The following is a 25,895-nucleotide window of genomic DNA, read 5'->3' on the forward strand; positions in this document are numbered from 1 at the left end:
TTTTTTGAAGCACCATCTAGGCATCAACAAGACAACAAATATAATATAGTCATTGACTAGTGTTTTTTTTTCCCTCAGCTTAAAAATAATAAAGGAATTACATACTCAATCCATGATTTAAATTATAGCACTGAAGTGAAATGATTTAAATTAAGATGACAAAGGTAATGGTATTTGAACCCAAAGAAAATTTGCAGGTTCTTTTATATATGAAGTACAAGTTTTTGATGTATTTTACACCATTACACGTACACAAAATTAGAAATACTATACAGAAAGAATTTTTCTATGTCACTTTATGTCTGTATAGCCTAAGTGTAACCAAACCAGTAACAGTATAATACTTCTATTCTTTGAAATAAAAATTGTTTTTGGTTAAGTATTCAGGAATCTTATCATTCATATTGAATCTCTAACTGATAAGCGTACTTTGTTAGTTGACAGGCCGAATCCAAAGGGGAAAAGAGGATCATAGCGCAGATCTCCAACATTCATGGGGAGTTGATCAACTGTTCTGAACCATGTCCTTGGTAGGTTTCCAGTGAACTCGTAGTCACCAAACAGCATATCGGTAACTCCTTGTCCTTCTGTACCAGGCAACCATGCAGCAACTAAGGCATCAATGGAAGCCATGTAAGGCTCGATGACAATAGGGCGGCCAGAGATAACAACGACGACACACTTGATAGACCCGCAGACATTGCTGATGGTGGCAGGGCCTGGTTCAGTCATTGTGAGTGTCTGGCTATCTCCCTGCCACTCTGCATAAGGGAGCTCACCAACTACGACAATGGCATGAGTGAAGTTGTTGGAGCTCACAAAATTTTCATCTGGGTGATCCTTGTATACAACTTCTGTACTTGGGTGGACAGCTGATTTAACAGCATCCAGTATTGTAGTTCCTGCTCAATGTAAAAAAAGGTATGTTTCATTTTATTGTCATCTTTTGGAAATAGAAGCATTTTGTAAGCTATTAGAATATGCAGATAATCATCAAAAAATCACAATTAATTCAACAATTCAGCTTTTACCTCTAGTGTCATTATTTTCCAGAAATCCCTGCCAACTAATTGTCCATCCACCACATTGATAACCTAAATTATGAGCATGGGTACCGGCTACTAGTATCTTTGATGCTGTTTTAGGAAGTGGCAGTAATGTGCTATCACCTTCTTTGCCATTCTTAAGCAGCACAAGAGATTTTCTTACCGCCTCCCTTGCCAAGTTTCTATGAGCCTGAAAAATCAAAACTGAGATGTCAATCTGAAAGGAAACTCGGATGAAGCAGCAGATGACATAAGGGACCATGACATGCAGTTTGGCAAATGTGGCCATTACCTGGCTTCCAAGCTCATGAACCAGACTATAATCAGCCATAGGGTTTTCGAATAGACCCATAATGATCTTGACACGCAGAATTCTTCTCACAGCATCATCAATGCGTCCCATATGAATGTAGTTGTTCTTAACCAGGTTGATAAGTATGTCCATAAATTCATTATAGTTGTTGGGGACCATAACCTGTAAATTTAACAAACATCATATCAACTGTGGAAGGTTGCAGCTTTGAGGTGCAAGGAGCAAAAATTAAGTGCTAGATGATAATTAACCAAAGCCTAGCTAAAAAGTATACAATGATGAAGTAACTAACCATGTCTAATCCAGCTTGAATTCCAGCCAAGACAGAGTTTGTATAGTTGGCGTGATTTGGAGTAGTCATCCTATCCAGTCCCTCCCAATCTGAGATGACAATCCCCTACTTGTTCAAAACAATACTTATGAGAATCACATCGGTGGGAGAGATTGAGGAAAAAAACAGTGCATTTAGTGCGAGTCAGCCATGTAAGTGATTTGTCACCTTGAATTGGAGCGTGTTCTTGAGATAACCAGTGACTAAATCACGATGAGCATGCATCTTTTTCCCATTCAAACTAGAAAAGGAGACCATAATCGTCGACACACCTTTATTGATAGCATCAAGGTAAGCAGGCATATGAATTTTAAACAACCCAGCAGTGTCTACAACTGTGTTACTCTCATCAATGCCATTAGTTGTCCCTCCATCACCCACATAATGCTTAGCACAAGCTATTACTTTGTCCCTGTAACAACATACACATGCATCTGAATTAACGGTCTGAAGCAGAAATTCTGATACATGTTCATGTAGTATAAATCATACCTTCCACCAACATAAGGTATGCCTTTTTTAGGATTTTCACCCTGTAAACCGTAGATTATATCTGTCATCTCCTGCACAATCTGAGGATCTTCACTGTAACTCTCGTAGCAACGACCCCATCTTGGATCCCTACAAACCTGATAATTATTATCAACAATGTGTCAGACACTATTCAACTTCGAATATACAGATGCAGAATTATCATTAACCGTTTCTCAAAAACTATCAACTTCAAATATACTGATGCAAAACTAATCAACCGTTTGTCAGACAGAATTCAACTTCAAATATATACTGATGCAGATACATAAGCTCTTGTACTGTACAGATTCTTACGGCTATACAAGGAGCAAACGCGTATGAAATCCCTGTAGCTCTAACTTCCAAGGCAGTTGCAGCACCAATTCTCCTGATAAGTTCTGCATCTCTATAATCAGCACAAGTAACCATTTCAACATTATGTTCAACTATCAACATCAATTATAAAAGAGTGGAATTATATGGTAGTAAGTTACCTAGCAGCTCCAAGACCAATGTTATGGGGAAATACAGTGGCATTGTAAACAATGGCATTGCCATGAATAGCATCTATTCCATAAAACATCGGTATCCCTAGACGACTAGCCAAGGCACCTTCCTGGAATTCGTTGATCATGTTCATCCAATCTTTAGCTGTTGCTCCTCGGAAAGGCACACTTTCTCCCCCACTCAACACACTCCCTGCTTATTCATTATAATCATATGATGGCTCGTTAATAAAACCCAAACCCAAATATATTTAGAGACACTGACCAATCCAAACTCAAAACGACTTAAATTATAATCATATGTTGGCTCATAAATAACACCCAAATATAGAGATTGATTCACCAACACAAACTCATCCCAACCTCAATAAAATGGTTTGGCAGCCCAAATTTAACCCAATACTCCCTCCTGTCTTTATTAGTTTACCCGTTTCTTTTGCACAAAGTTGTAACAAAAACAATATTGTGGACATAGAAGGAAAGAGTAACTATTATTTTATGTTAAAGTTGGATATATGTGTGATGAAAAGTTCGTGATCCAATTCAGTAGCAGATCTTGAAAGATTTGTTACAGGGGCTAGATTTTTCCACAATAATATATTATGAAATCGTGTAACTTATTTTTGTATGCTAGGTTTTGAGCTCTAAACTATAAAGCTTAAATTTTTTTTAAAAACAAAACTTACGGGGGACCAGGCCAAGCCTGCCCTACTGAAGATCCGTCATTGGTCTCATTCTAAAAATAGAAATAAAAGAAATGGGTAAACTAATAAAGGACATCCAAAAAAAATACGGGTAAAATCGGAGGTATTATAACATAACCAATGACAAGAGTAAGAAAACAAAAAAATTACCAATGGAGTAATTCTTGAGGACATGAAAAGAAGCAACAGAACGATCGATTTGAGTCATTTGACCAATCTTCTCTTCCAAAGTCATTCTACTAAGAAGGTCTTCAACTCGAACTTCAACTGGTTTATTTGGATCTTTGTATTTCGTCAATGGTTCGGCCATTGGCGTTGACTTCGGCCTCGCCGAGGTATAACTCCAAATCAACAATACATTGATCAAACACACACCAAACAGTACCTTTCGATAATCCACCATTGTTATTGTAATTGTTGAAGGCTTAAACTACCTGCAACTCTTCTTTCTTTTCTTCAATTTTTAGCTCAAGATCTTATATTTATTAAATACCCCAAAAACTATGCTATTGGACTTAAGTGTTTAATTTCAATGAAAAATGAAAAAATTTGTAAGATTGTTGTTCATTTTTTAACTACCAGAATCTTCCGTTGTGCAGTATCTAAAATCTAAATGACTTATCTAACCTTCCACGTCAGCTTTAGTAGATCTAGTGATAAAGAAAACAACTTCCAAATAATTTCACAGTCTGGCGTGTTCGGCACAAGCTTTTGAAGTTGCTTTTGATATCTTGATGAGAAACTCTAATTAAGAAAAATAGCAGTGTTTGCAAGGTAGTGGTTTAAGTAGCTTTTAGGCTCCGTTTGGTAGAGCGTAAAACATTTTCAGTGTAAAATGATTTTCATGGAAAACAATTTACAATGGAAAATACAATTCCAAAATTAGTTTTCTGTTGTTTGGTTTCATGTAAGGAAAATGATGAAATGAAAGGAAAAGTAAAGAGGTAGTGAGAAAAGTGTACAAGAGAGATAAGGAAAATAGTTTTCCCTTCATTTTGAAAGGAAAATGGTTTTCCATCACTGGGATAGTAATTTTACCCCAAGAGAAAATGGTTTTACACTCTTTTGTCAACCAAACAATGTAAAACTGAAAATAGAGGAAAACAGTTTTCCAAGAAAACGTTTTACACCCTACCAAACGGAGCCTTAGTGTTACAAGTAGTGTTTTAGATAATTACTCTCTACTAAGTTTTTTTAAGTACCTTATCTAAATTTATTTTTTCAATATTCACACAAAATACTTTGACTAATGTTAATGATTTATACATAATAAAAAAAAATATTTATGTAGGTATTTATTGAAATCATCTCAATGTATAGCTTTCGAATATCAATTTTTTATAATTTATAAATATTGATAATTAAATATATTATTAGTCATAGTTTTATATTGACATATATGTCAAATTAATTGAGACACTTACAATTTAAATAATAATAATAAAGAAAAAACAGGAGTATGAGATAAAAACTTCATCACTTATTTGATTAACATTTTGTTACCTTATTTTAGCTTGTATTGGCCACATTATGGGTGCGTTCTATTCAACTTATTGGCCCTGAACTTATTGGACCTTATCTGAACTGAACTTATTGAACCTGAACTGAACTTATTGGAACTTCTTAAGCCTGATTGGACCTGATTCAACTTTATTGGACTTGATTGAACCTGATTGGAACTTATTGGACCTTATTGGACCTTATTGGAACTTATTGACCTTATTAAAACTTATTAGACCTTATTGGCCCTGATTGAAACTTATTAGACCTTATTGAACCTGATTGAAACTTATTAGACATTATTGGACCTGATTGAAACTTATTTGACCTCATTAGACAAAAACATTGACCATGAATAACATAAATATTACCACTAACGTAAATACTACCCCTCAAAAAATTTTATGGAGTAATAATTATTATAATTCGTCCTTTAAAAAATAATGATTATTAATTATCTTTTATGATAACTATTTTAACAAAAAAATTTACTATTTATATATTTGCCTATACATAACTTTCACCACTAATATATCTTTTTTTTTTTAATAACGAGGAGGGAGAGCCCCAATCACCACTAATATACTTCCTCTGTTTCTTTTTACTTGCAACAGTTTGACTTTCACGCTTGCCAATGCATATTTTGAATCATCAATAAGTTTAACTACCGATAAATAAAAATTATAAAAAGTATATATTCGGAAAATATACATTCAGACGAATCTAACAAGTTCCCACATGAATATGTTTTTCCTTAACTATAAATCACCAAACATAAACTAAGTAGAGTTAGTGAATAGTGTAAAAGTCAAACCGTTGCAACTAAAAAGAAACGGAAGAAGTATCTAATAGTCTTGTTTTGATTTTATAAAACACTAGTAGAAAATCAAAAATTAATTAACATTTATTGCTAACAAATTAAAATTGGCACATATAAAAAATTCTCACTTCACTTTCATTAATGTGAAGATAAGTAGATAGCATTAACTCCTTCCTTCATTTCTTCTCCTTTCATTTATATGAATGTATTAGAAGATAAAAGAAAAACAAAAAGAAAGAGAAAAAAAATGCTCAAATCACCGTTGCTTTGCAACATTGCTTCATTCAATTCTTCTCCTTTCTTCCTTCTGTTTTTTCTGTTTTTTGCTATTCTCCAATACTCCATTAGAGACACAAACACGAAGTCACCAATCATAATCTTAATTATTTGACCATGATTATAATATTATTTAATAATAATATAATCACCTAATAGTAATATGAATAATCAAATAATAGACAATAATACAAGTATAATACTATACATTGTGATACCTTAATAAAAAATTCTAATAATAACATAATCAACTAATAGTACTATGAATAATAGACATAATAAACATAATATAAATAAATAATAAAATAATATACATAATACAAATAAATAATAAAATAATAAACATAATACGAATAAATAATAAAATAATATACACTAATACAAGTATAATATTATATAATAATTGTGGTACTTTAATTAAAATTCTAATAATAACATAATCAACTAATAGTGATATGAAATTATGAATAACAAAATAATGGATAATAATACAAATTTTTATTAAACATTGACTATTTGGACCTTATTGGACCTTATTAGATCTGATTGGAACTTATTGGATCTTATTAGACCTGATTGGAACTTATTGCACCTGATTGAAACTTATTGCACCTGATTGGAACTTATTGGACCTTATTAGACCTTATTGGAACTTATTGCCCTTATTAGACCTTATTGCAACTTATCTGAACTTATCTGAACTTATTGGACCTGAAACTTAATTTTTTAAGTTGAACAGAACGCACCCTATATCATAAAATTATTTGTAATTTATAATTAAGTTATAAACTCCCTCAATGGTATTGGTCACAAGTCGTGACACTTTAGGGATGGAAGCTTCCTTTACTCTCCTTTCCAAGGAGTCTGTACTCTGTAGACTGTAGGTATAGTTTGGCCGGGTTGATCCATGGATGGTATTCATTTGAAAGTTTATGTATGCAAATTTGTAAATCATAATTTATTATGGAAATTGAATATAATAGTACATTGAAAATCGCACATTGTATGGTTTTTTCTTTTACGCAAAACATGACTTCCTAAATCCTAGAGGTGGGTGTGAAAGTTAAATGTACAGTTTGGATCCAGGCCTAGTCCAATCCAATATGGAAAAAAAAATATATAGGATTTCGATTTTCCAATCCAAATCGAAATCAACCAGAGTTTGAGTCCAAACCAATCCAACGTGAAATTTCAAACACTAGATTGGATTCAATAAGATATATCCAAAATTTTGAACTCTAATATTTTGATGAAATTAAATAATGTAAGCACGATCATTAAAATATAGTGTTAAATAATACAAGTAATTCATACAATCCCATAATACTTCAGTAATAACAACAAATATTTTATACAAATTCATAAATTTTATTGAAATCACTTAAGCTCAATCCCAAATACACAATATAGGGCTTACTTGCTATTCAGTTATTTTGGTTTCCTCGATCCAATTACCTTCAATCCAAACCGATCCGAAAAACGAACTTTGTAAAAGAACTCAATTTCCGAACATAGTTTGAGAACAATCCAAATAACTAATTAGATATGGGTTGAATTAGATTTCACTTTTATCCAGATAATGTTCATCCCTACCTAGAGGTGCTCATAAGTAAACTGAGCCAAATCATTACCAAAATAAATGGCCCATCTCGTGCTTTTCTTGCGTATTCGTGATAAGCTAGCGTTGAAATAGAGATATAGGAGTATTCCTTTGGGAAGTAAGAAGCCCCTTTGATATCTCTTCATCTGCAAAGGATTCTCGATATGAAAACATAGTCCAATCGGGCCAAATTCTTTGCATGAACCCGATAATTATTGTTAATCAAGTATGCCTAAGGCTAATCCAAACTTTTTAAAAAAACACGATGATTATTCAATAACTACAACAAGACCATGTTTGAATTCACTAGAGTTGTAAAATAACTCTACAAGGTAGAATTTGAGCAAAATTAACCATTGAATAAAAAATCAATGGCGCATATATTTTCTTTTCAAAATTCTCCTTATTTTATCTCATTAAAATTCACTCCTAAATCTTTCCTTCTATCAATATGAGCCATTGATTTTAAAATATATAGCTCAGATACAACTCTATCGTTTCCCTAAAACTATAGAGAATCCGAACTCAACAAGACCTTCATCGAGGCCTACAATAAATAATCAATGCCTAAAGTACCCCGGACCGGGCCTTGAGCAAGTTGGGTTCCTCATCTTGGGGTCAAATTCAACGAATTAAAGTTATAAAAACCCCGTCATCTTTCATCTTCCCCCCCTCATTCACCTACGATTAAAATTTCTAGGGTTTTTATTCCCAAATCAGAGCGCCGGAAAGAAAAAAAAAAATGGGGCACTCCAACATCTGGAATTCTCACCCTAAGAGCTATGGTCCTGGATCTCGCGCGTGGTAATTTCTCTTTCTCTCTTTTTTAATTTCCCACACTATAAATTTTTGAATTTGTACTGAATTAAATTTGTTGTTTAATTCCACTTTTTTTTTTTTTTTTTGGACAGTCGTGTTTGCGGAAACCCTCACGCAATCATCCGCAAGTATGGTTTGATGTGTTGCAGGCAATGCTTCCGTAGCAATGCCAAAGAAATTGGTTTTATTAAGGTATTTTTTTTTTTTATTTTTGATAATTTTGGCTTTTTTTGCAATCAGAATATATATAGACAATGATTGAAGTGTATTAGCCATGATTTGTAAATGTTAGAGATTCATTTATACTAGCTTATTGTTGATCATGATGGTTTATGCATCTATAGTATTAACGTTCGTTTCTAAATAAATGCAACAGTTTAACTTTCATGGTATTTATAAAAGTTACAAAAAGTTGGTATTATAAAAAAATTTATTGAAACAAATCCAACAATATTTTACATGATCACTTTTATTTTTATGAAGTGTGTGAATAGTTCAAGTGTTAATAGTTCAAAAGTCAAAGTTTTTCACTAGTAGGAAACGGTGTAAGTATATGTTGTTAAGCTTAATAAGGATTAGATGGTTCTGGAAATTATTAAATTTTTAATTTTAGGTATTGGAGTGATATATAATGTTTGTTAAGTCGGTGATTTGTAATGGAGGATGTGTGGTTCTTTATGCAATTTAGGAAGGTTTCAATGAATGGTTTTCGCCTAACTTGAGTGCTTATCTTTTGTTTAAACAACTGGAAAGAATTGAATTATTGTTTAACCTTTCGCTCGACTGCTTGTATTGTATAGTTACTTTTCTTGGATTTGTGTTTATATTTAGGGTTCATATCGCTGTATTTGTATATTTGAATGTGGCCTTTTACTGATAAAATTCTAGAGTTAGTGCGGAGAATTACAAATGCTTATGGAGAGTAAGTGGAGGAAAGATGATTTTAAAATTTAATTACATGTTTGGTTCAACTCTGGAGATCGTGGCTACAATAGGGTTGAGAAGTGTAACCATTAGGTGGAAATAGTTACCATTTAGAAACGGAAATTAATACCCCCCTCATATCAAACAATATGTAATTGAAATGGTTTCTTGTATCAACACTAAAAGAACTTACACCAAACATGCCCTAAAGCTAAAAGATCTGTTTTTGCTGTTTCTTACATATCACATAGAAGAGTATCATCATAGGAAGTTAAAGAGCTCAAAACAGGATAGGGAAGAGTGGGGTTACAGCCTTACAGGTGCTTTTAAGATGTAAAGGGAGATGGGAAGTTGCTATAAGCTTCAAAGACAAATATATGCTGGTTGTAGAAGGATGATGGAAGCATGAGTTTGAGGATTGATATGTGGGCCATGATGCATTTTTTGGTGTTTAATGTATGGAGTATGGTTAACTGTTTTCTCATGATATCACGTACAAGATGTTTGTTTCTCCAATTGTAACTTGATTTGGAACTTATGTTACACTTGTTTTGCAAATGTCGCCTTCCAAATTATAAGCTGGTGATGATGTACTTTTGACCTTTGCTAGAAGTTGCACTTCATGGCTCATGCGTGGAGAAGTTTAAATTTTAGAAGGCTTGTCCCATGCTTTATCCACCCCAATTTTGCTATGCCCCAATTTTTACTGTCCAATTTGGTTTCTGGTTATAAATTATGGTAATGTGTCATGAATTTTGTAATTCCTCAGTTTCGAAATAAGTGAAACACTTCTATCACAAAGCTCTCACATAAAAGAGAAAGGTTTCACTTATCTCATAACTGAGGAAGTATGTCTTTGTAAGAAAGTCTCATGCCAATCCCGATGGTATTTGTGTGTTGGTTGACACAACACACAAGTAAATATAAACTTATTAAAATTATTGTCGTATATTACTGCCTATCAAGTCCGTCATTAGGAGAAAACTACCCCTTTTTGTTCAATAGTGAGGAATTAAGGATAATTAGTTACTGTGCTAAACCTTTTGAGAGATGGCTATCAATTTAGTTCATTGCCTTTGGATGTTACTAACAATCTGACTTTGAAGAAGGTTGATTTTCATTATTAATTTGTGGGATTGTCTTCTTATAATTGGAGCTCTATGTTGGTCCCTTTGAGATGTATTCTTACTTTTTTTTACTTTGTTTTTTCAGTACCGATGATGCACAATATGACTCCACAGCAGAAGAAGTTTTATTTTTTTTCCGTAGACCAAAACAATGGATCATTTTAATATCTGATTTTAGGCAAAGGTCACTGGATATGTATGGACAGTATGGTCCTCTATATTTTGTTATTAAAATTTTGCACGATTTGCTGTTATGAAAATATAGTCTTGGTTATTGTTTTAAAATCGTATGTTGTTTAAGAGTCTCTTGGCTTGTCTTCCCATCATTTTGAAATGGATCATGAATAATTTTGCATATAGTCTCCTTTATTCCTCCCAATATTGAGGAAGATCAAATTTTCTTTCCAAAGTTCACCTAAAATCCTCTCCTATTTTCATCAAATTTTGGGTTGAAAGCATTTCATAGGTACAACTACTATATGTGTTTACAATTGTGTAAACAATGAGATTTTCACCTCATACAACTCCTCGTTCAATTCTTTTGGAAGTTTCTCAACTCTTTGCCTTAGGATTAGTTAGTTCTATTTTTCGATGGGGAGAGGGAAGGGATATAATAACTCAGTGGTAGAGTGTCATCTTGACGTGGTGGAAGTCATTCGTTCGAGCCTGATTATCCCTAAATTAAATGTGTTCTCAAAATATTCTCACCTTTTGATAAGTCTAGGAACAATCCAACCTTCATCCTTCTGCACTGTTTTCTTTAAATGGGCTAAGTAGATTGAAAACTAGAAACATTGATCAACCAAGCGAATTAATGGTTGTTATTTGTTAAGGTCATTTACAATCATTCTAGAAGATATGCAAAAAAATTAGCTATCACTCTATCAACATAATTTTAAAAGAACTAATATTATGTAAAAATAGTTGCTGGACTATTAAAGATAAAAAATTATATATGTTGAACCTTTAAAATCTGATCAGAATGCTATTAAAATTTTAATTTTTTAAAGAACTATTATGAAATACAACCTCAATTGCTACAAGGTACCTTAGAACGTTATTTTACTATTTTCACAATTACCTTGGTCGAATATCTAAACGCAACTTTATATTGTTTTTCAACATGCCTTTTGAGGTAGATACTAGTATTTAGGTCCGGGCGTTGGCTCCGTGTTGATACTGTTTTTCGATCTTGATATGCATTCTTTTCCATTCCTCTTAAAATATATTAAGGAATACTCAATATTTAAAAGGTACAAATATAATAATGTGGATACTTAAAGCATGATTAAAAGTTGATTGAAATGGTAATTGTGTCATATATAACATCAAAAGGTCATGGGTTCAAAACTTCAAATCTTGTTACAAGCTAATTTTACTTTTGTTAATTGACATGACTTATGTACACATTGGACAATTCTAGCGGAATAACAGAGGTGTCACGTGGCGTGTATACATTGTTACGCACGCCTTTTAATACATTTGTATAGATAGTACTCAAAGACTAGAAACACTAACTTTACATAAGCTTAAATTTCGACAATTAACTTTTAAAAGTTGATATTTTACCACTAAAGTAGGGATGACAATTGGGCGAGACAGGACGGGTGTGGAGGATGATCCTTCACACCGCACCCGCATAAAATTTTCGTCCGCATCTCCGTTCCACCACCCGTTGCGAGGGACATTTCAAGATCCATCCCCACCCCACTACCTGCATGGGCACCCATGCTCGCTTTATATCCGCATTGTACCCACTCCATACCCGCACTATCCTCCCAATTGTCAAACAATGCGTAAATATTACTTCATAGCATACTATAGTAAAAAAAGGAAATTGAGAAGTCAAAACGCATATTAAAAATTTACATATTGCAAAATAAGATTAATAATAATATATATAACATGAATTTTTATAGTCTATATTAATATATTATATTAAAAGGAGTTCCTAAACAAGGAATGACGTCCACGTGGTGCTCTTTCTAAGAGGGTTTCACTCCATGTAATCTACATACAATAAAATCCACCAACCGTTCCACCACCCATTACCGCGACAACCAATGCCGTCTTGTCTTACCGAGCTAATCGTAACCAGAGTCTTGCAACTCAGCTCCTTCGTAACCTGACTGACGCAACTCAGCTCCTTCGTACCTTGTGATAAGGTTGAAACTGGTCTTGAAGCATAGGCTAGGCAAGGAAGCTCTCCTACAACTCGAGAATAGTCGGGAAAGGGCATAGAAGGGCTTTTAACGCTTAAGATGCATGTACAATTTTCATCCCCATCCATGCCCCATCCCCACCAAACCTAGACCCATCCCGCACTACTTGGGGGATGGGGTGAGTCTCCTACTTGACTCACCCCATTGACATCCCTAGATACAAATAAGGGCCGAATTTCAGTGTACAGATTAAACTTATACCTATTCCAACCTGATCCGAACAAAATTTGGATTTCCATCTTCTAATTCGATTTCAATCCAAACCGAATTTTCAGACGATATATTCGATCCGAAATATCCAATTTTTTAGAACTTCATTTTCCCGATGAAATAAATCAGGCACGAGTATCAAAATAAAGTTTTTCATAAGCACGAACATCAAAATAAAGTTTTATGTAGTGGTTATAAGGGAATGGAAAGGCAGCGTGACCATTTATTTTTTTTTAAAAAAGAATTTGTTAAACCCAATTATAATTATATAAGTGAAGACCTATCTAATATCGATTTATTTTGGATTTTTGTATACAATCATCTTCAAACAATTCAATCCGAAAATCCAAGTTTTTCAAAACAAACTCATTAAGAATCTACTCCAAACATAATTTTTGTCTAATCCGAATTACTAATTTTGTTTGGATTGAATTGAATTTCATTTTTATCTGAATAACTTTCATCACTAGCTACAAGTGTTATTAGCTACTAGCCTACTACTATACTCCTATGATCTATGGGCCTACCACAATAACTACTCCCGTCCAACAAATAAACCATCAACTTTTTAACCCACCTCCACCCAAATACTACCTCTGTTTCTTTTTTGGTTGACCAGTTTTTCTTGAACACACATGCTAATGCACTATTTTAATCCTTTATACAAGTTAATACTGTAAAAATCTACATTGAGACGAATCTAACGAGATCCTACATGATTATATTTTTTCTTAAGTACAAATAGCAAAATATAATCAAAAATACAAATGTAAATAGTGTTTAAAATCAAAACGAATCATCTAAAAAAAAGACGAGTATAAAAAGGCCAGAAGGGTTCCCTATAGCGGGTCAAATTCAACTAGAGAATAAATTTATAAAACCCTCATCCATCTGTCATATTCTGCCCTCATTCACCAGCAATTCCTAATTCATAATCTAATCTAGGGTTTTTGCTCCAAAGATCAGAGCAGCGCCGAGAAAAACCTCAAAAACATGGGGCACTCTAACATCTGGAACTCTCACCCTAAGAGCTATGGTCCTGGTTCTCGCGCTTGGTACTTTCTCTCTTTCTCTCTCTTAATTTCCCATACTATATATTTTTGAATTTGTGCTCAATTAATTATTTTTTACAGTCGTGTTTGCGGAAATCCTCACGCAATTATTCGAAAGTATGGTTTGATGTGTTGCAGACAATGCTTCCGTAGCAATGCTAAGGAAATTGGTTTCATTAAGGTATTTTTTTTTTATAAAAAAATTACTATTTGTTTGGATGATTTATTGCATATATATTGTTAATTATGTAGTATATTAATGATTGTTCTAATGAAAGGATTTGATCGATTGTCATGAGAAAACTAATGATGAGTTAATTATGTTTTATCATGATTTAGTTAAGTTTGAAGTGTAAAAAGATTGACTTTTTATGCTTAGTGTTTATCATATTTTTGGGACTAATATAATGTTTGGAATATTGGAATGTCATATAATCATATCTTTGTGATACTTTATGATCTAGCAAGCTTTTAGTGAAGTGATTTTGGCGTAACTTATCGCATCACTGCGTGTATTGAAGGGTAATTCTTGTATTTGAGTGTGTTATTTGGGGTTTGTATATGCTGTATATTTTTGTATGTGGCATTCTGTTGCTAAAGTTGCAGAGTTATTTTGGAGAAGATTTGATGCTTTTAGAAGTGGTGGAAAGATGACTTTTACTGAAAAGTCTGAAAATTTTGGTTATTGTATCTGATATTGTTGAGGATGTGAATGAGTATGGTTATAGGAAGTTGAAGAGATATGGAACATGATAGGAAGTGCTGGTTTTATCTGGGTCATGGTTGTATCATCTTTGATCATATAGCTGTCATTGGGAAACTTATGGTTATGATTTGTGTTTAGACTGCGTAGAATTATGATCAAAGTTGAAAGATCGCTAGAAAATGAATATAAAGTTCCATTTTTTTTTTTGTCTCTCCCTAGTTCTTTTGCGTCATTGAGCGTCTATTGAGTCCTAAATGTTTTAGAGTGTATTGTTATCAAATGAAGATTTAAAGTGTGACAGATGCGACTTCTTTCCCAACTTTATTTGGTCTGACGGCTTGTTTGGTAGTTGGTCATAAATGGTGGTAATGGGAATAAATTTGTGTGTAAATTTGTGAAAAATATCATTGTCCATTACCATGGTAATGCTAATTTATCCTAAAGTGTCCACTTTCCTTTTTGAATTTTCATTCCCATCCAATACCACCTTGTAGGGTGGTAATGAGTGGTAATGAAAATTGCTTCCCCTTGGAGACAAAAACACAAGTTTAGGGGTGAGATTGCTTGTCCATGGAGAAAAAAATGCCTCCCCATGGAGATTTTAAGGGTGCTTCCCTAATAAAATTACACTTAAAATCCATTCTCATTACCACAATTTATTAACGACTACCAAACGGGCCGTGACTTGACTATAACAACTTGTTCCTTTGAGAAAGTGAAATGGGGCTAATTAGATGGATTAATCTTATATATATACTGATCATCGAAATTTCTTGGTTTTGGAGTTCTGTATCAAATCCTTAGCACAAATAGATGCTATTGTTGTTGGCTCCTTCTGGGAATTGTGAGTTGAATGGCCTCCGCACTGATCTGACACTGTTTTGAGGGAGTAATATATGCAAATTATAATTTTGTCAAACCTTTTCTATGGATTTATAACATATCCTGCATTATTGCTTTTGGTTGTGAAGTGTTGAACTGAGACTTTTTTCTATATGCAATGATAAGAAGATTTCTACTTTAGAGTTCCTATCCTAATTAGATTAGGAATGTCTTGTATTTGCTTTCCATATGAGGGAACATAAACACAGCTCTTCATGCCTTGAGCTGAACATCATACATCAAGAGATTATCACATGTTTTTCGCTTTTCCTTCTTCCGGAACTCTGACCTCCATCATGGGGATCAGGCTCTCCTCGCAATTAACTGGACGTAATGTCAAAGTTGGTTGAAAGAAGTTTAGGTTTCATTTTGCCTTAATTTGTAGGTTGAGTTGTATACTTGTATGCTTTCTTTCTAATTAGTGTGTTAGATCAAATCGTCTAACCTTTTTGTTTTTTTGTTCGTTTTTTGCTTTTCAGTACCGCTAAAGTGTAGCATGGAAATCCTCTGCAGAAGACGTTTTGAAGTGTTCTTATTAGATTAGGCTATGAATCAATTTTCTATATTGTGTGACTTTTAAAGATGTGAACTACTCAGCCATCCATATTGAAATTCTAGACTCTGTTTAATGTAGCAATCTTGGATTTTCAGATAATATAATAGTATGGTTTTACTTCCCTACCGTTCCACATCACTCTTGATTTGCTAAAATCAGGGTATTCATCTATCAATTGAATAGCTTGAGTAGTTGCTTTCGTTTTTGATTGGGAGTAAGTTGACTTCACTCAGCAATTCTGAGTGGAAAGAAGCATATATGAAGCTAGTCTTTTCAGAGTGTTTTAGCTTAAATGTTATTATGAACTGGGGATAAGTTAAGTTAACAAAATAAAAGCTGCCATGTGTCATTTTAGCATTGATTTGCGCACGCTTCTAATGAAACTAGTTATTAGGTTCGGGATATGTCTCAGGTAAGAAAAAATTTCATTTATTAATATAATACTTTATGATAATAATACTAAAGACAACTTAGCCTAGTGGTTAAGACTTTAGTATATGTACTTGAGGTCTTCGTATCAAATCCTATACTATACAATTTCTAAATTTTTTTATTGACATGGATTATATGAACTAAAACTCAAGTTTTTTTTATTTATGCACGCTTTTTAATATATTTGTATAGATTGCCAAAAGTTAACGTTGTATTGATTTCGCGTCATAGATATGCCAAGTCATATTGTATATCCTAAAATAAATAAAGGAGGCAAGATCGTTGATTAGATATATCATATAAATGATTATCACTTAAATATTTAGTAAGAACAATTGCTTAAACTAATCTTGGACAAAAAGTACATATACATATAACTATGCAAGTGATTATAGGAATTTTCATCTTGACAAATTTTAAACATATTGTAATAACAATGCACGTTTTTTTACATGTTATATGTAATAGTTCTACTCCAAAAACGAGATTAAACCGTTTATTGAAATACATTGTTTATTGTAGAAATATTGGAAAGGTTAAGAGTATAATGTAAATTGTCCTCTTTTTAGTTGTTGTGATAATTACATATGTTCGTGTAGGAGAACAACAAATGTCAATAAGAGATGTAGATATATTTGTGGCAACAAACTTTAAGTGTTACCCAACAAATTAATGATATATTACTAAATGTATACAACCATCAATTTTCTAGACTAATGTATAGTGTTGCCAAGAGATCTATTACTAAAATAGGTAATCCTTTGACCTATCTATTCGTTTGTTTTTATCAACTGTCTAAAATTAGGATTTTTAAGCCTTATTTAACTTCCAATAATAAGATCTTCATTTCACTCATAATATATCACCCTCGCACATAATCAACAACAAATTAAGTAAGTGAAGATTTTGAAGTAATTAACATAATGGCAAACAAAGTAGGTGCTGTGATTGTTCTGTGTATTGTGATGGTTTTGGCTGTGCATATGGTTGAGGTTGAAGCTGATGCTGCAGCTGCAACAACTGCTTCAACACATACGATACAAAAGTGCGATCCTCAGTGTTATAACAAATGCATGGCTGAGGAAACTGAAGAAGCATTGCTTGCGTGCAGAGCACATTGTAAAGACGCTTGTGGTGGGCAGAATAACGTAAATGTAAGTTATTACCTCCGATCTTTATTAGTTTATCCGTATTTTTTTTCGGGATGTTGCTTATTAGTTTACACATTTCTTTTGTCATTTTTGAATTGGGATCATTAACTTTCCATCCCATATACGTTTAACTTTAACATAAAATAAAAGTTTTTCTTTCCTTCTATGTCCCACAATATTGTTTCTCCTAAAACTTTATACAAAAGAAACTAATAAACTAATAAAGACTGGAGGAGATGTCATTGTTCTTCATGTTATCACCATTGTTTCCCACGTCTTCTTTTCATTGTTTGAGGAGAATGACATTAAACAAGTTGTCACTTGTCATAATTATCATCCTAGCCCAAGTAGTTCAAGATGAACTATTGTCTTAGAGTTGATAATCCCTGATCCGATCCCAAGTCGATCTTAATTGAACCATAGCAATAAATTTATCGAAATGGAAACAATGATCGTATTTAAAATCTTTAATTAGTATTTTTGGCTACGGTGATGCCTCGGGTCAGTTACATATATTATTATTCATAAAATATATATAAGTGATTTTATTAGCTTTTCGTTAATTTTTGTCTAATGTGATATTCGAAAACGGACATTATGGCATTGTAAGTGTTAAAAAAAAAACTTTTAAGGAGTTGTGGATTAAAATAACTAACTTCAATGGAATTGGATAAAGAGAATGTTATCACCTTAATAAAAGTATTAGAGATCAAAAAATTTGTTATGTCTTTATAGTTACATATAATTATAAGATTTTATTATGAAACATTGAACATTAATATCGTAGTGGATTGGTGGTTAAACTCTCATATTGCAAGTCAATAGTCATGTGTTCGATTCCTAATAGCTACGCATCGTTAGCATTTTAAAATGAGATCATAAACACGTGTATTAAAAATTTCAGAGGAGTGTCACGTGACACTTATATTGGAGACGATGGTAGAGTGTCATGTGTCGCCGTTTCTTTAACTAGAGCTAATGTTTTTGCTGGGGTTCTACTTAAGAAATATACATGTTGCAACGACACTAATCATCTACTGATTTGTTATTTTGCTTTTCATTTTACAGCGTTAAGATGACAGGAAGCAGGCATGAACGTACAAATTAAGTTGTTACAACATGTGATCTCTCAATCCACAATACGAAATTCAAAGTTTACTTGTTGATTAGATGAAAGCTGAGCGTTTATCATCTAATTATATTGTAGGAAAAATGATATAAAATAAAAACTGGTTCTCAGATTTGTGAGGATTTGTTTTTTTTATAGATACAAATAATTGTAATAAATGGAACAATGGATTGATATGCACTATGGTTTTTTGGATGTTGTTTGTAGAATTTTCTGAAATTCTAGGACTAGATATAGTGGAATAGATTTATTGATCCTCGCCATACGTATTAACAAAATCTCATGAAAACCTCACAGGCTGTTTGGTAAATGTATATAACCCCTGCACTTTAAATGACCGCTTGGAATCGTGGTCATCTCTTGCATCCTTCTGGCTAGAATCCCAAACCTCTTTCCTTTTTGTAGGAGACTTCAATGAGATATTGGATCCCATGGACAGAGGAAGTCAAAATTTTTCACTTTCGGGTGTAACTGACTTCAAAAATTTCATGTCGACAACTCAAGTGACTGAAATACCAGCTTCTAATGGCTTTTTCACTTGGTTTAGGGGCCAAGCAAAAAGTAAACTCGATAGATTGCTTGTCAATCCAGAATGGATTTCTTTGCTTCCTTCTCTCCAAGTCACTCTCCTCAAGCGCGGCGTCTCAGATCACTGCCCGCTATTAGCTTCCGCTAATGTGACAAATTGGGGCCCCAAGCCCTTCAAGTTCCATGATGTATGGTTATCTCATCCAGGATGCCTGAAACTCATCACTGACACCTGGAATAGCAAAGAGGGCTTGACTGTAAATGAGAAGTTCAAGCAGGTCCGACAACACCTCAAACAATGGAACGTGGCTGCCGTATTCGGGCACATTGACCAGTGCATAACATCTGCTGAAGAGGAGATTCAGAAATATGATCTCATCTCAAATGAAAGATTATTATCCGAAGAAGAACTCACTGCCCGAAGAGAAGCCCAACAAAACTTGTGGCAGTGGCTCAAACGAAAAGAAACCTTCTGGGCCCAAAACTCTAGGGCCAAATGGCTCAAAGATGGAGACAAAAACACAAAATACTTCCACATCCTTGCCTCAATCCGGAAACGAAAAAACTCATTGAACTCTGTGTTTTCTAACGGAAAATTAATTATTGATCCTGCAGGTATACACAAAGAAGCGGTCTCATATTTCAAAGGCATCTTTAAAGAGTCTCATAGATCTCGGCCCACCATCGAGGGGTTATCTTTCCGAAAACTCTCGGCTGATCAAATAAAAAATCTCATCAGCCCATTCAGACAAGAGGAAATTGATATGGCAGTTCAAGCTTGCAACTCACAAAAATCGCCAGGCCCGGACGGTTTTAACTTCCGATTCATAAAGGAGGCTTGGGAGGTGATAAAGGGCGACATCTATAAAATTTTTGATGACTTTTGGATCTCCGGGAAGCTGCCAAGAGGATCCAATGTAGCCTACATAGCTTTGATAGCAAAAATGGAAGCTCCAAAGGAATTTAAAGATTTCAGACCCATTAGCATGGTGGGGTGCATCTACAAAATGATTGCAAAAGTATTATCTTCGAGACTACAGAAAGTAATGGACTCTCTCATTGGGCCTTTTCAATCATCCTTCATCAAGGGTAGGCAAATTCTTGATGGAGCTCTCATTGCCGGAGAACTTATTGAGTCATGTAGAAGGAAAAAAGTTAAGGCCGCAATTTTAAAGCTCGATTTTCATAAAGCCTTTGACAGTGTAGCATGGAGCTTCCTGGAATGGATCCTTATCCAAATGGGCTTCCCTAGCCTTTGGATCTCATGGATACTGGCTTGTGTTAAAAGTGCGGAGGCCTCAATCCTGATTAACGGATCCCCCACCGTCCCCTTCAAGCTTCATCGGGGCCTCAGGCAAGGTGACCCGCTCTCCCCGTTCCTATTTGATCTAGTGGTGGAACCTCTCAGTCTTCTTATACAAAAGGCAACTTCTCTTGATCTTTGGGAGGGTATTAGTGTGGGTAATGGAGGCAATAATCTTACTCACCTTCAGTATGCTGATGACACAATTGTATTCTGCTCCCCAAATATAGAGTCTCTCCTCAACATTAAAAGGGCCCTAATTCTCTTCCAACTAGCATCGGGACTTCAAGTCAATTTCCACAAAAGCTCGCTTATGGGTATAAATGTCGATGATGTTTGGTTAAAAATGGCAGCTGAAAGTCTTTTATGCAAGGTGGGGCAAATTCCCTTCTCATATCTCGGACTACCAATCGGTAGTAATGCCAACCGAATGACTACTTGGGCCCCCATCATCAAGCGAATTGAAGGGAGGCTTGCAACCTGGAAGTGTAGAAATCTCTCTATTGCCGGCAGACTGACGCTTATAAAAGCCTCCTTATCTAGCCTGCCCATCTATTATATGTCTTTATTCCCGGCTCCTAAGGGAATAATTGAAAAAATCAACAAATTGCAGAGGCAGTTCTTATGGAATGGCGGCCACAATACTCGATCTCCGGCGCTGGCATCATGGTCCCTTGTTGAACTTCCAAAAATCCTTGGGGGTCTAAGTGGTGGCAACATCCTACACAGAAATCTTGCTTTGCTATTTAAGTGGGTGTGGAGATACCTAAATGAACCTGCAGCATTATGGAGGACTGTGGTCCAGTCCAAATACAGATACACCCCCCTTTTTCAGGCCCATGAACTCTCATCCCCTCCCCATGGAGGCCCCTGGCGTCTCATCTGCAACCATATCCTAAATAATACACTCACTAACAAACTCCTTAAGTCCAGCATTAAAAGGAGTGTGGGTAATGGGCTGAAGGCCCATTTCTGGCACGATAAATGGGCTGGGGAAGTGGCTCTCAAGGCAAAATTCCCTCGCCTTTTTTCCATTTCTTCTGGGCCAGATGCATTTATCCACGAATTTGGGAGATGGGAAGGATCCTTTTGGAGATGGAATTTTATATGGACTCGTAATCTCAGGCCCAGGGACAAAGAAGAACTGGCAGACCTCTTCTCTCTCCTAAATGAAACTCATCTTTCTCTGGATGGTGATGACTCTTTCATATGGAAACCTCAAAAATCGGGAGATTTCTCTGTCAAATCCCTCACCATGGAACTAGCAAAATTCTCAGCGCCTTGTACACCCTGCATCCTTCACCCAAAGAAGTTATGGGCTGGTTTAATCCCCCCTCGAATCGAAATTTTCACCTGGCTGGCTTTGCTCAATAAAATCAACACAAGAGGAAAGCTCCTGAAATTAAAAATCATCGCGGAATCCGAAGCCTTGTGCCCCCTCTGTTAGTTGTACATAGAGAGCACTGACCACCTCCTACTACAGTGCTCCTTTTCATGGCAAATATGGAGTTGGTGGCTCTGTATCTGGAATTTGAACTGGGTTTTCCCATCATCCTTAAAAGAAGCATTTGTCCAATGGGTTTTCATCAAACCATCCCCTTTCTTCCGCAAAATCTGGTGCGCCATCTTTCCCATCATAATATGGTCAATCTGGAAAGAACGAAACTCTCGGGTTTTCAACAACATTTCATGCTCTGTTACGCAATTACAGGATCTAATTCTGGTCCGTCTTAATTGGTGGCTAAAGGGTTGGGATACAAATTTCCCATACTCTCTTGATGAAGTAGTCAGGAACCCACCTTGCCTCAACTGGTCGGGATTCCGAAATGTGGTTAGTTTTCCAAAAGTCCCTAAACAATCTTCTCTCTGGATCTCTCCTCCAAATGGATGGGTCAAATGGAATGTTGATGCGTCATTTTGTCAATCTCTCTCCACGGCAGCCATTGGCGGTGTCCTTCGAAATTGTGACGGACATTTTATGTGTTTATTCTCAAAACCGGTTCCTCCTATTGAAATAAACTCAGCCGAAATTCTAGCCATATATAGAGCAATTCAGATATCAATGTCCTTCAAAAAAATTCTAAACCTGCCAATGGTCATCGAATCAGACTCATCGAATGCGGTTAAATGGTGCAATGACAGTGTTGGGGGGCCTTGGAACCTAAAATTCCAGTTGAATTTCATCAGAAACGCGAAGGCTAAATGGTTAAACCTGTCCATCATTCACAAAGGAAGGGAGTCAAATGTTGTTGCCGACACACTAGCAAAACAAGGTCTAACTAGGGATGCAGAGTTTCTTGCTTGGCTGTAATTCCCAGAATGGAATGTAATGAATGTAGCTCCTAACAATTGAATCTTGTACTGCTAGGTGTATCACTACTGGCTTTTAGCCATAATTGGCTGGCCACCGTTAATATATGGTGACAAATTATCAAAAAAAAAACAAAATCTCATGAAAAGAAAAGAAAAAAGTGAAAATTTTCGTCGAGGCATCTCTATATTAAGCTCGTAGTGATTTATCACCTGTCTTGTGATCTTATATCCTCGAGTGGATTTTTTTTCTTTTCTTTCTCTTTGTAAGCTTTTTTTTTTTTTTTTTTTTTACATTGGCTAATGTACTTTCATTTATTGAATAATATATATTTCTAAAATTAATTTAAATGATTAGATCTCTTATAAAAGTATATGTAATTTGTTTTCAGAATCATGACATTTATTATTGGTGCTAGGAATAATGAGATTTATGCTTGATTTATTTTGAGTCTTGAGCTTTTTTTTTTTGGTACAGAAAGAAAATCAGGCATATTGGAGATGGGGAAACTATAGACTTTTGGAAAGATAAGTGGCTAGGAAGTGAGAAGTTGAGACATCTGATGTGTGGACCTCTAAATGTCGAAGAAGAAAATTTATGCTAGCGCAGTTATATAGGGAGGAGTAGTGGCACCTCTCTAAACTCCCCCACCATATTGCCTAAACGCATTGGGGACCAGATAAAGGCTATCACCTCCCCTACTGAGGGTCGAAAATGGACCAGACCTCCTCTCGTCCGATCCAATTTTGTCTCACATAAAGGGTTTTCGTTAGCTTTAGCCTATAAAGCTAGCCTCTCGAACCTTTTCTCTTACCCCCAAATGAACATACAATGGATTTGGAAAACTCGAACACCCCCTAAAATCTCTTTCTTCCTTTGGTTAGCATGGCATGACCGCCTTCCACACAACTCCCTCCTCTTTATAAGGCAAATTGTGTCATCTCCTCTCTGCCCTTGCTGCAGTTTAGAAAGCGAAGATAGCCTCCACCTCCTTCGCAATTGCGTAATTCCGACCCAGATTTGGAATACCTTAGTGCCTAATAGGTTTCAAGGGGGGTCCTTCAAAGAATGGTTACATAGCAATCTTAAGGAGACTAATCAAATCCAGGGTCTCGAATGGGATATTCTCTTCCCTTGTCTTTGTTATGAGGTGTGGAAGAGTAAAAACAAAGTAGTATTTGACCTTAAAACCCGGAAGGTGGGAGAAATTATTTACGCTGCAAAAAGACATGCTTGGGACTTGAAAAAAGTATATACCCGACCACAATTCCATGTAGCAAGGCATACCTAGCTCCTCCTAACCCGAGCCTACCCCCTGCTAATCTTTATTTGAATGTGGATGCTTCGTTTATGGATGAAGACACACCCATGGGAATCGGTGGAGTAATGCGAAAACAGAATGGAGAGTGGGTACTTGGATTCGTCAAAAGCACTTATGCACGCAGTTCACTAATGGCATAAATCCTGGGTATTAGAGAAGGGCTCCTCTTTTGCAAGAATAGGAATATAAACTCTTATCATTCTTACGGATTGTAAAGTGGCAGCTCAAATCATTTCCGATCCTCCTAATTTGTGGTGTGATATTACTCCTTTGCTCATTGAATGCAGGGTGCTATGTGAGGAACTCCACAATGTAAAGTTGATCTATGTTGGAAGGGAGTTTAACAAACTCACGGATTGTCTTGCAAAAAAGCGAAAAGATTAGATGATTGTATGAACAATATTAGGGTCTTACCCCAACCCCCTAATTTTTGCGTAACTACATACATCTCGGATTGTAATAACTCTTTATTTGGTGCTATTTAAGTGTTCCTATCTTCACCAAAAAAAAAAATATTATTTTGGTTGAGACAATAGCTTTGAGATGATAAGCATATATCCGATCAAAGAATGCAGTGGAACTTAAAGTCTAGTCTCATACTTACTCCAACTGCGACTTCAAGTAAGCTTGATAGTAAGCTAGAAAGAAAGATGATCAAGTAAAACTCTCTTAAATTCAAAAATTATTGCTAAATGATGGTTTAAAATGTTCTAATAATGCCCTAATAAATACAGTATTTTTATATACTTGCATTTTTCTTCTCTCTCCTCCCCTTGAGTCATTTCCCTAACCCCTCCTCCTCCAATTTCAAAAGTTCCCGCCACACCACCACCACTTTTGTTCTCCACGGCACCACCACTACTTTCTTCTCCACGACACCACCACCACCACCGTATCCCAACACACCACCACCATCCCCTTCTTCTCTCCTCTGTTTTTTCATTTTTTTAAAAAAAGAGGGGAGACGTCCACTATGGACGCCCCACTCAGGCCGGTTCCCCTTGATATAAAACAATTGAACTGTACTAAACTGATTGTAACAAAACTAAATTGAACTGAACTTAACTGATTACAACGGAACTGAACTGAATTAAACTGAATTGAAAATAAATTAGGAAAACCCGGATCTCATCCCCTTTTCTTCAATTAGCCCCATATCCAAACAAGAGAAGAGAAGGTTACTATGCGACAACAATCAACATTATATTGTACTTCCTCCGTTTCAAAATAGATGCTACATTTTGACTAAAACGCTTGTCAATGCACTACTTTGACTACTAATATCTTTAATTATGTATTAGAGTAAAGTATAAAATTTTGATTTTCTGAAAATATACATTAAGACAAATCCAACAACATATTACATCATAACATTTGATTTTACCTAATACTCCCTCCGTCCCATATTATAGTGCTTCTTTCCTTTTAAGGTGTCCCAAAATATAATTCTTGTTTCCATTTTTTATTCCACACATTTCCATGATTTTCCTAGAAAAATTTGTGCCACCATTATTTATTTGCTTCTTGGAAATAGTTTTTTGCTTTGTTTATTCAACTCAAAGGTTGAATGAGTCATGCATTTAATTCTCTTTCACCACTTATAGTCATTCTCT

General features: G+C 35.0%; 3 protein-coding genes across 3 annotated transcripts; 2 read left to right on the plus strand and 1 right to left on the minus strand.

Annotated features, from left to right (window-relative positions):
• Positions 1-171: 171 nt before the first annotated feature.
• On the minus strand, positions 172-3,996 carry LOC104894525 (uncharacterized). The gene is made up of 9 exons (XM_010680778.4): positions 3,564-3,996; positions 2,698-2,902; positions 2,519-2,609; positions 2,183-2,319; positions 1,859-2,102; positions 1,652-1,756; positions 1,339-1,521; positions 1,032-1,236; positions 172-902 (listed from the first exon to the last, which is right to left on the minus strand). Exons 1-9 carry the CDS (start codon positions 3,814-3,816, stop codon positions 400-402), a joined length of 1,926 nt encoding a protein of 641 aa, XP_010679080.2. The 5' UTR covers positions 3,817-3,996; the 3' UTR covers positions 172-399.
• Positions 3,997-8,255: 4,259 nt separating this feature from the next.
• Positions 8,256-10,764, plus strand: LOC104894526 (40S ribosomal protein S29). The gene is made up of 3 exons (XM_010680779.4): positions 8,256-8,413; positions 8,521-8,620; positions 10,565-10,764. The coding sequence occupies exons 1-3, from the start codon at positions 8,352-8,354 to the stop codon at positions 10,571-10,573; spliced, it is 171 nt and encodes a 56-aa protein (XP_010679081.1). The 5' UTR covers positions 8,256-8,351; the 3' UTR covers positions 10,574-10,764.
• A 3,002-nt stretch (positions 10,765-13,766) lies between these two features.
• LOC104894527 (40S ribosomal protein S29) lies at positions 13,767-16,228 on the plus strand. Its single transcript, XM_010680781.4, has 3 exons — positions 13,767-13,966; positions 14,045-14,144; positions 16,031-16,228. Exons 1-3 carry the CDS (start codon positions 13,905-13,907, stop codon positions 16,037-16,039), a joined length of 171 nt encoding a protein of 56 aa, XP_010679083.1. The 5' UTR covers positions 13,767-13,904; the 3' UTR covers positions 16,040-16,228.
• Positions 16,229-25,895: the final 9,667 nt, after the last annotated feature.

This window comes from Beta vulgaris, chromosome 5 (genome assembly GCF_026745355.1).
Source record: "Beta vulgaris subsp. vulgaris cultivar EL10 chromosome 5, EL10.2, whole genome shotgun sequence".
NCBI lineage: Eukaryota > Viridiplantae > Streptophyta > Magnoliopsida > Caryophyllales > Amaranthaceae > Beta > Beta vulgaris.

Excerpts from the sequence above, each read along its gene's own strand:
- LOC104894527 (XM_010680781.4), top strand. The coding sequence starts at position 13,905 with ATGGGGCACTCTAACATCTGGAACTCTCACCCTAAGAGCTATGGTCCT. Across the intron at positions 13,967-14,044 it reads GGTCCTGGTTCTCGCGCTTG|TCGTGTTTGCGGAAATCCTC; the intron begins GTACTTTCTCTC and ends TATTTTTTACAG.
- LOC104894525 (XM_010680778.4), bottom strand. The coding sequence starts at position 3,816 with ATGGTGGATTATCGAAAGGTACTGTTTGGTGTGTGTTTGATCAATGTA. Across the intron at positions 1,757-1,858 it reads AGAACACGCTCCAATTCAAG|GGGATTGTCATCTCAGATTG; the intron begins GTGACAAATCAC and ends TTGAACAAGTAG. Across the intron at positions 1,522-1,651 it reads TTCAAGCTGGATTAGACATG|GTTATGGTCCCCAACAACTA; the intron begins GTTAGTTACTTC and ends TTAAATTTACAG.
- LOC104894526 (XM_010680779.4), top strand. The coding sequence starts at position 8,352 with ATGGGGCACTCCAACATCTGGAATTCTCACCCTAAGAGCTATGGTCCT. Across the intron at positions 8,414-8,520 it reads GGTCCTGGATCTCGCGCGTG|TCGTGTTTGCGGAAACCCTC; the intron begins GTAATTTCTCTT and ends TTTTTTGGACAG.